The sequence below is a fragment of the Sus scrofa genome, chromosome 1 (assembly GCF_000003025.6).
Source record: "Sus scrofa isolate TJ Tabasco breed Duroc chromosome 1, Sscrofa11.1, whole genome shotgun sequence".
Lineage (NCBI taxonomy): Eukaryota > Metazoa > Chordata > Mammalia > Artiodactyla > Suidae > Sus > Sus scrofa.
The window spans coordinates 119,583,082-119,593,832 of NC_010443.5; the positions used below are offsets into that span (position 1 = coordinate 119,583,082).

The window sequence follows — 10,751 nt, forward strand, 5'->3', positions numbered from 1 at the left end:
CTCAATAAGATAAACACTCCCATTAAAAAGAAGATAAAATGCAGACTGTTTACAAAGCAGTAAATCAATGGTTAACATCTGAAAATGTTTCCAAAGTTACTTGTAATCCAAGAAATGCAAGGGTTTTTGTTTTGTTTTCTTTGTCTCTTTAGGGCTGTACCTGCAGCATATGGAATTTCCAGGCTAGGGGTCAAATTGGAGCTGCAGCCACCGGCCTACACCACAGCCAGAGCAGTGCCAGATCTGAGTCGCATCTGCAACCTACACCACAGCTCACAGCAACGCCAGATCCTTAACCCACTGAGTGAGGCCAAGGATCAAACCGTGTCCTCACGGGTACTATTTGAGTTCATTACCGCTGAGCCACAATAGGAACTCCAGAAATGCAAGTTTAAATGATCAGATGCTTACTTGCCCCTTGGATTAGCTGAGAAATGCTCAGGGGTGGAGGTGGGGCAGTGAAGGAGCCTTGGGTGAGCCTCGGTAAGGCCCCTGGGTAACTGCCTTCTGCAGGGCAGTTTTGTGATGGGGATCAGGAGCTTTCAAAACTTCCCTATCCTTTGATCTGACCATGCTTTTCCTTGGAAACATTTCTATTCTAAGGATTCTATTCCTTAGGTATTATAAGGAAAATATAAGCAATGCAGATAAAGATTTTTATAGAAGAATGATCATGGCTTCCCCATAGTTTTATTTATTAAAGAGAAAAATTAGACACAGTCAAAACACTTAGCAGGGTACGGCTGTCTAGATTCTGATATATCCACATGGGAATGGAACAACCATGTTAATCATGGTTTGGTTTGGTTTTGTTTTAGATTAGAAGAGATTTATTGAATACACTGCTAAGGGAAGCTGTGGGAAGGCAGGACGAGAGAATTCATCTGCCCTGGGGTAGTGGTTTGGGCTCTTTTTGTAAGAGAACTGGCTTCAGACAGCTCTCTCTCCATTCCTACCAGGCAAATAAGGGATTAAAACATGGCTGTTTGGGCTGCTTATTGGTCAGTTGGAGGTTACCAAAGAGGCTTTTGTTATTTAGAATGGCTCCCACATTATCCCCAACAGATGGACAATGCCACATCTTTGGCATTTGGGTGAAGGTCTCATCTTCTGTAGCCGCTTCATGCTGAGCAGTAATTTTGGTTTTTTGAAGATTATTTAATGATATGAGAAAATGCTCATAATGTAATGCTAATGGAAGCAATAAGGAAACATCCACCTCACTGAAAAATACACCAAAAAAAATAGGAGAAGACTGAAGAAAATAGCCCAGGTAGTAATAAATACCTCTAGGATTTAAGGTAACTTTTATTTCCTTTAATGCATTTCTGAGTTTTTTTGAATTTTTTTTTTTACAGTGAACACATATTCTTTATCAGAAAAAAGAAAAAGAGGGCTTTCACTTTTGTTTTTGTACACAGAGCAATCTGTATTTGCTATTCCTTTGAATCTCTAATGATCCATAGAAATTAATAGGAATCCGGTTTGAGGGAGAAAACACCAGGAGAAAAAAATGAAAGCGATGTTCTACTTATCCCTCAAACCACACAAGCCTCCAGCACCTGTCTGTAGCTCTCTGGTCATTGGTGCACCATACAGGATCCAGAAACAGGTGCTTCTTTGTCTTCTTTGTCATCCCAGTGTCGCCTCTACGACCTCCGGGCAGACAGGGAGGTTGCCATCTATTCCAAGGAGAGTATCATCTTTGGAGCTTCCAGTGTGGACTTCTCCCTCAGCGGTAAGATTTTGCCTCAGAAATTTTCCCTCAGTGAAACCAGGCTCTCTCAAGCTTCCCCTCAGCTAGACCTCCTGGGGGGCCATGTGCCGAAGAGTCTTTTGTGCCGGTTTTCCTCCACTGCATTTTTGATGCCCTGCTTCACCCTGCCTGAGGTAGCTTCCCCAGCCCAGTTCACAACCCCAGGAAATGAAGGCTGGGCCCATCTGATGCTCTTCTTCAAGACAAACTTCTTTTGAAGACTGATTGTATCTTCTTTTGATACAATGATGCATCAAAACTCCATCTGCAGGACCTTTAGGCTTTTCCTGCCCAGCCTTCCATTTTTCCCTTCACACCTGAAAAAGGATTTTTTTCAGAGGTGGCAGGGGTGAAGCAAGAGTCCCTTTGTCTCTCTTTTTTAAAAATTTTATTCATTAAACAATTCTTGAATTATAGTATTGTGCTAGTTTCTTAATGCCCTGAAGCTCATGGTACCTCTGCCTTTATAGCTGGGGTGGCTGCCAATGAAAGTTAGGGCCACACTGATACGCTAGGTCACTGGACCATTCAGTTCTCCTGGATACCCTCCTGTTGTGCAACCATGCCTTTGTGCATGCATGCTGTGACCACTGCCTGGAACATCTTTTCCCTCCCTTCTCTCCATGGCAAACTTTTATTCAGCCCTCAAAGGCCAGCTCAGATGTCACTTCCCCTGCAGTGCCCTCCTAGATCCCTCCTCTTCCTCTGTGATTACATAGCACTTTACATACAGCTGAGCACTTCCACTACAGCCCTGACTACCTGCTGCTGCAATGATTTATGAGTGAGCCTGGGCCATCACCATCCTCCGCAGGTCTCCTTTCTCCTCTTTGAATTCCCAGGGTGAAGCACAATGCCTGGTACATAGTAGGCACTAAATCACTATTTACTGAATAGTGAATGAATGAATGAGCGAGCACATGAGTGAGAGTCATGAAAAGAAAAACAAGAGGGAACTGGCTTCATAACCATCATATCCTCCTGCTTTAAGGTCGCCTGCTGTTTGCTGGATACAATGATTATACCATCAATGTCTGGGATGTCCTCAAGGGATCCCGAGTCTCCATCCTGTTCGGACATGAAAACCGTGTTAGTACTCTACGAGTTTCCCCTGATGGGACTGCTTTTTGCTCAGGATCATGGGATCATACACTCAGGGTAAGAGACATGTTTTACTACTTTACCCTGTGTGTGAAAGCAGGAGTGATTGGCCTTCCTGAAAGCAGAGAGGTCTGTTTGACCTAGGCAGCCAAATAGAGCTCTGATTTCAATTCTGATAGCCCCAGAGGAATGATTTGACTGGGTGGGTAGTGAGTTCCCCATCAACGCAGGTATTTAAGCATAGATACCCCATAAGACTGATTCTCACCTTTGACAAATTAGATTATCATTCTCACCTCCCAGTGGTGCAGGGTTCTTATTCTGTGGTCACAGACCACTGTGAAGCCCACAGAGGGGCTTTCAGAGACCTATGAAGCCCTTGCAGTCATATGCCAAATTGTGTATGTGTGTGCATTTTTCAAAAAAAAAAAATGTCTTCATGGCTTTCATTACATTCTCAAAGAGTTCCAGGACTTTGTCAGATGTTGACTACTCAGAAATAATACCAAGATAACCTGTTCATCAAACAAAGCTTACCTCGCTATAGCAGATGGCACACTTGACAGTCTTATTAGCACTTCAGAAGGGGAGAGCAAAGGCAGATATTTATGAGGTTTTTAGGGGTCTGGTTTAAGGCAAGTCTTTTGATGGAGGGACTTCATTAGGACTGGACAAATTTATGGCATATTTTAAGATTGATAGACATAGAGTTGGGGGAGAGAGAGAATTTCAAAGACCGTCTTTAAAAATTACTTGAAAAACACATCTTGGAGTTGCCATTATGGCTCAGCAGGTTAAGAACCCGACTAATATCCATGAGAATGCAGGTTTGATCCCTGGACTCACTCAGTCCATGAGTGTAGTTTAAGTTGCAGATGTGACTTGGATCTGGCATTGCTGTGGCTCTGGCGTAGGCCAGCAGTTGCAGCTCCAATGGACCCCTAGCCTGGGAACTTCCATATGCCCTGGGTGCAACCATAAAAAGAAAAAAAAGTAGCCAGTCATCTGATGCTCTCTATTGTCCTTAGAGCTGAGTGCCTTTTTTCAAGAGGGTAATTGAGTGGTCTAATCTTAGGGTAAATACATAAAAGGATTTTTGCAAAGTTCCTGAAACAAACAATAAAGTTTGTTGTGACTTCATTGTCCTGGGCAAGAGTTTCCTAAATTTGTAAAGTGTCTGTGTCCCCAGTGAGCAGAGTGGGTACAGAGGGTTCCAGTTGTCAGTCTAAGAGTTACCTTCCCTAGAAAGGAGGCCACTGATGACCTTCAGACGAGTAGGAGATGGGGAGCCAGGGCCACGGAAGCACCTTTGAGTTGCTAGGAGTAAGGGCTATCCTTCCAAGACTCGTGAGTGCTGTTTTGGATGTAGGGCGTATGTTTGTGTGTAGCAGACTGATTTTCTCTCTTAAATTCAGGTTTTACAGGTCATTAACTGGAAACAGATTAAAAATTCTCTGTTTATGTCTTTGCAGGTCTGGGCTTAATCACAGTGAACTCATAGGTACCTGAGGATAGAATTTGAAATCATCATGTGTAAATCTTGCTTTTAGAGGGTCTGAGAGTTGAATGCAACTTAGCTTAAGGGAGCAGCTCCATGTCTGAAAGTTCACCACGTGTCTCCAATATTACCATTAAAACCACCATCCTAGAAAGATCCCAGTGTGAGTCTTCAGCACTCCGAGAACACCTTCAAGTACAGTGTTTTTCATTTTGAACACTTTTTAAAATGTATGTTTTTAAGGTTATTCTGAAGTATACTATTCTCAACTCATTCTCTTACCAGTAGAATTCAGCATTTACTATATTCCATATTGTTTCCTTGAATCAGATTTATTTTTCAGAGCACTTTAAAAGCTGATTTTTTTCTCAGTGTGCACTGTGATTTTTGGAACCTTCCACTGGAAGGGTTGATTTTAATGGACTGTGTGAGAGGGACTGTGTTACTTGGTCTTTGAGAGAAGAAAATTCCAATTCCAAATGTAATTAGACATCACCTTTTTAAATGTGTTTTTATTGTGAAAGTATCTTTTTCAGCCTTGCATCCAGTTGTCTTTCTTTCAGATAAAACATTTTTTTCCATGTATGTGAACAGTTATAAATTAAGCAGAGATATGTATAAAATGGTAAAATGGACAGAAGGTTTGATTTGTGAATCTTATGATGGTGTGAGTGATCATTGTATCACGTGGACAGGACAATTTCTTTCATTTGAAGGAAGAGCTGAGTGCTGCTTGTGACACAGAAGACAGTAAACTTATTTTAAAACCTATTTGTAGTGTTAGATGTATCAGGATCAGTAAGTAGCATCCCACCAGGCTAAAGTGAATCTTGTCTGTACCAATTACACTCATATTTATTGCATTGCAAGTGTAATTACATACAAATTAATTGATAGGTCTCAGATGATAATGTCTTGGCTTCACTTATATTGAGAAAAAGTAATGTAAAAAAATATCTTGGAGTTCCCGTTGTAGCACAGTGGAAACAATCCAACTAGGAACCATGAGGTTGCGGGTTCAATCCCTGGCCTCACTCAGTGGGTTAAGGATCCAGTGTTGCCATGAGCTGTGGTGTAGGTGACGGATGCAGCTCTGATCTGCTGTGGTGTAGGCAGGCAGCTGTAGCTCCAGTTGTACCCCTAGCCCAGGAACCTCCATATGCCACGGGTGTGGCCCTAAAAAGTGAAAAAAAAAAAAATCTGGTCATTTGAAATTCACCTGTTCCTTCTGGAAGATAACTAGTGCTTTAGTTACAGGATCCTTTATTTTCTGTTTGGTTTCAAGGTGTAGAGGCTTATTCTTTGCTTTAGAAAACTCCTTGTTCATAAAGATGGCATGCATCACTTAGGGAAATAAAAGGTCATCACCTCAGGCCAAAAACCATTCCTGGGTGAGGAAAAAAAAACATTCCTGTAGGTGATCTGGGGTCTGATGGGCCAGGTCCCAGTGCTGCCCGAGGGCTGTGTGTGCTGAGTCCCCTGGGTCCTCAGTCCCCTCTCTTGTTCCTTCTCCAGCCTGGACCTTCTCCTAGTGGTAGTTCTGGCTTTGCAGGCCCAGCCCCAGGCTCTGTTGCTTGAAGAGGTCCTTCCAGAGCTGGAGCTCTTGTAAACCTCAGAGGGTGTGCCAGGCAAAACTACTTGTTGAGGTATCGTAATGGGCCAGTCAGTCAAAAATCACCCAGGCCAGCTTTGCCATCAACTCTTTTAAAATAAACATAGTGGTTATACAACACTACAAGACTCTACAACAGGGCCTGGGGTAGAGACAGAAAAATATGAAAGGCTCCTGCTCGCTCACACATACACCCCTGCCACCCACCCACACACACCTTGAGAGCCCAGAGGGTAAGGGGACAGGGAACATAGTCCAGAACAACTTGTCAGCCACCTTCTCTCCCTAGTGGGTTCTAGCCTGGGCAGGGGCTCAAGGAAGTGGGCACAGGGTCTACTGCCAGCTGCTGAAGGGACAGGCCCATGAAATTCCCAAGCTCTGCTCCCAGAATGTTCCAGAGTTTGTTCCTGAGCTCCTAGTTATGGCATCCCCTTCCCCCGCCTTCACATACCTTTTTGTGTATCTGCACTCTGACCTGGGCCTCCCAGAAGAGGAGAAAGACAGGGCCAAGGAAAAGTCATACAGACTCAGGTGAAGCAAATTCAAGTTTCTATGTTTGGACAGGTGGGGGCATCTGCAGTGTACACGCAAAATCACCCCTCACTTTCCAATCCAAACAGTGACTTTAAGGGCCCCGTGAAAGTGCCCTCTCCTGTACTCACCCTCCTTGGGCAGTAAGCCACCTCCCCTGTAAGTATTTAATCTCGCAGTGGGTGCTGTTTAGTATTTATTGATGAACTACTTGGTTGGGAATGTACTGTACCATGTGGAAACTCAAGGGTAAACTCCCAGGTAATAAATTGTATTTTGCATATTGAAAATAATACTGAGTGGAGTTTTTGAATCAGTTTTTTTTTCTTTCTGGTTTTTTTTTTTTTTTTTTTTTTTTTTTTTTCCTTTTTAGAGGACCTGGTGGCAAACCTACCAAACCAGTTGCAGTGAAGGGGCCAAACAGATGTTTGGACCCCCCTCCCAGCCAGAAAAGGGTCAAGCAGGAAGCGGGTGGTCAGACAAGGAGGTGTGTGGCGATGAGTGTTTGTGGGAAATACCTGTGGGCGGAAAACCAAGACAGAGGCTTTAGAAGGAGTGGATGGTCAGCCTCCCAGAAGTGGGGCCTGGCTGCCAGTCCTGTTCTGGAATAAGCTGGAAGCCAGAGCAGCTCTCCATATCCACTTCCTTCTTCCCACCCCTGACCTCCTCCACATCCTTCCTTGGATTATAAGTGGCTTAAGGGGAGCACATGCTATAAAAGGCCTTTGTATCGTGGGCTCCTGAAGTTGCTTGGCCCTCTGGCTGGAAGGTGGTCCTGCTGACACTCATCTGTAGGAGGGGACAGCAGGGGACAAAGGATGGAGACCTAGGTTCAGACCCAGCTCTACCACCTTTACAGGCTATATCATACCGAAGTTTCACTCAGCCTTAGTTTCCTCATCTAGGAAATGGGACGGCTGTAAAGTATGTAAAGGACCCACCTCAGCCTTTGGTACATATTCAACAAGGGTTAGTTCCCTTCTTCCTCCCTTTCCTGTTCCCTTTCTCTCCCTTCCCACTCCTCCTCTCCCTTCTCTCTCCTTCTCCCCTGCCCCCATATCCTTCCTCCTCTCTCTCTCTCTCTCTCTCTTTTTTTTTTTTTTTGTCTTTTTTTTGTTTTGTTTTAGGGCCACATCCTCAGCATGTGGAAGTTCCCAGTCTAGGGGTCAAATCGGAGCTATAGCTGCCAGCGTACACCACAGCCACAGCAAGGCGGGATGTGAGTCAAGTCTGCAACGTACACCACAGCTCATGGCAATGCTGGATCCTTAACCCACTGAGCAAGGCCAGGGATCAAACCTGCATCCTCACAGATACTTGTTGGGTTTGTTTCCACGGAGCCACGATGGGAACTGCCTCTCCTCTCTCTTCTGTCCCAATACAGAAGCATACATTCCAGTGGTGATGCTTTCACCCCACAACAGTAGTCTCTGGAAAACTCCTGCGAAAGGGTTTTAAAAGCCACACATATGAAAAAGAGATAGTGTTATTATGAAAATATTTTTGACCTGGAGAACTCCTGTTAAGGACTCCCAGGGTCAGACCTACTTTGGAAACAGCTTCTCTGGGCTACCGAGCCCTTTTCCAGCCCCTCTATGGGAGACCTCCCCTGGCCCATCAGGCCCTTGTACTGTAGGATCCCCAGAAAGGGGGAGGAAGCCAGGGTAACTGAGGTGGGGGCTTCTAGGAGAGGCCCTCAGGAGAGGCTTTGGGGTGACCACAGGTCCAAGAGAGGCAGTGGAAGAGGCTATAAACCAATAGGAGCTTGTGAACCATTGACAGTCTTTTCATAGGAAGCCTCTGGGGGTTCTGGGGATAAGCTCAGGTAACAAGTTATATTATCTGGTACTGGGGTTGGGGCCAGAGCTCTATAAGCCCAAGAGCACTGACCGAACAGGGATTTGTAAATCTGCTTTTCCCAAACTTGCCTGCTGGCTCAAAAGCAGGTTAAAAATACTAAGGTCTCTCCCCTGGACATTGAGATGGGGCAGGCCTGAGGTGGGCCAGGAATTCTGAGGAGGGGACTCAGAAAGTTGGAGAGAGCTCTCAGTGAACCTTCCTATCTCTGTGGATCCTTTGAGGGTACGTGAGGCTAAACCACTCCCTCCCTCATGGATAAGAGAAGAGAATCAGGTCACTCTGCAGGGCATCCACAGACCCCTCATTCTCCAGCCTGGACTTGGCTGGAGCTAGGCTGGCCTTCAGGATAGTCTCCACAGTGGACTGACTCACAGTATTCTGGTGAACAAAATGAAATTAATATGTTTCTGTCATTGTAAAAAGGATGGAGACCCTCTGGTGAGGAGATGCCTTCAGAAACAATGTGCTGGTTAATTTAATCACGTAAGTAAGAAAAACTAAATGTATGTATGATATGAACATTATGCAAAGACTGTGACAACAGGAAATGCCTACTTTTGAACCCAAGGTTATCTAACTAACACACCTCTAGGGAACATTTAACTTTGTCATAAACCAGGAACCAGGAGTTCCCATCGTGGTGCAGTGGTTAACAAGTCTGACTGGGAACCATGGGGTTGCGGGTTCGATCCCTGGCCTCACTCAGTGGGTTGGGGATCAGGCATTGCCATGGGCTGTGGTGTAGGTTGCAGATGTGGCTCGGATCTGGCATTGCTGTGGCTCTGGCGTGGGCTGGCATCTGCAGCTCTGATTGGACCCCTAGCCTGGGAACTTCCATGTGCTGAGGGAGAGGCCCTAGAAAAGGCAAAAAGACAAAATAAAATAAACCAGGAACCAGAAGTCAATGTTTCAAACCTATCTGTTCTTCCCAGTAATAGGTGGCCTCCCATTCCTAGGTCTGTACCAAGAGAAATGAAGACATGTCCACACACAAACTTGAACACAACTGTTGATAGCAGCTCAAAGTGAAACAACTCCAGTGTCTAACAGCTGATGAATGGATGAACAAATGTGGTATATCCATGAAGTGGAATATTACTTGGCAGTAAAAAGGAATGGAGTACTAAATAACAAATGCTGGAAAGGGTGTAGAGAAAAGGGGACCCTTCTACATTGTTGGTGGGAATGTAAATTGGTACAACCACTATGGAAATCAGTATGGAGTTTCCTCAGGTGATCCAGCAATCCCACTTCTGGGCATATATCCAGACAAAACTATGATTCAAAAAGATACGTATACCCCTGTGTTCATTGCAGCACTACTCGTAATAGCCAAAACAAGGAAGCAACCTAAATGTCCATTGACAGATGAGTGAATTAAGAAGATGTGGTACATATATACAATGGAATACTACTCCACCATAAAAAGAACAAAATAATGCCATCTGCAGCAACATGGATGCAACTAGAGATTCTCATACTAAGTGGAGTAAGTCAGAAGAAGAAAGACATACCATATGATAATGCTTATATGTGGAATGTAAAATATGGTATAAAAGAACCTACCTACAGAACAGAAATAGGCTCTTAGACATGGAGAACAGACTTGTGGTTGCCAAGTTGGGGGAGGTTAGGATGGACTGGGAGTTTGGGGTTAGTATATTCAAGCTATTAAATTTGCAGTGGATAAGCAGTGAGGTCCTACTGTACAGCACAGGGACTATATCCAGTCTCTTGGGATAGATTATGATGAAGAGAATATAAGAAAGGAAATACGTACAAATATGTATGACTGGGTCACTTTGTTGTACAGCAGAAACTGGTACAACATTGTAAATCAACTATCATTTAATAAAAATAAATTTTTAAAAATGAATGAAGTACTGATTCATGCTACAACATGGATAAACCTTGAAAACATTATACCAAGTGAAAGAAGCCAGGTACAAAGGGCCACACAGTATATGATTCCATTTCATGAAATGTCCAGAATAGGCAGATCCATAGCATCACAAAGTAGATTGGTGTTTACTTAGGGGTAGGGGATTGGATTTCCTTTGAGATAATGAAATTAAATAGCTGTGATGGTTGCACTACTTTGAATATACTAAAATCCACTGAAATAGATACTTTAAGAATGAGTTTTATGGTGTTATGAATTATTTCACAATAAAGCTTTATTTATTTATTTTTCTTTTTAGGGCCACACCTGCAGCATATGCAAGTTCCCAGACTAGGGGTCAATCTGAGCTGCAGTTGCCAGCCTACACCACAGCCACAGCAATGCCAGATCTGAGCTGCATGTGCAACCTACACCATAGCGCATGGCAGTGTCAGATCCTTAACCCACTGACCAAGGCCAGGGATCAAACCCACATCCTCATGGATACTAG

At 44.1% G+C, this 10,751-nt stretch overlaps 1 protein-coding gene across 1 annotated transcript in view; it reads left to right on the forward strand.

The window, feature by feature from the left end:
* The window catches only part of GNB5 (G protein subunit beta 5), a 44,479-nt gene extending 37,700 nt beyond the window's left edge, over nucleotides 1–6,779 (forward strand). The window contains exons 9-11 of the mRNA XM_001924730.4: nucleotides 1,642–1,738; nucleotides 2,748–2,914; nucleotides 4,330–6,779. Of these exons, the coding sequence (XP_001924765.1) occupies nucleotides 1,642–1,738; nucleotides 2,748–2,914; nucleotides 4,330–4,341 (276 nt within the window). The 3' untranslated portion in view covers nucleotides 4,342–6,779. The remainder of the gene's footprint in view (nucleotides 1–1,641; nucleotides 1,739–2,747; nucleotides 2,915–4,329) is intronic.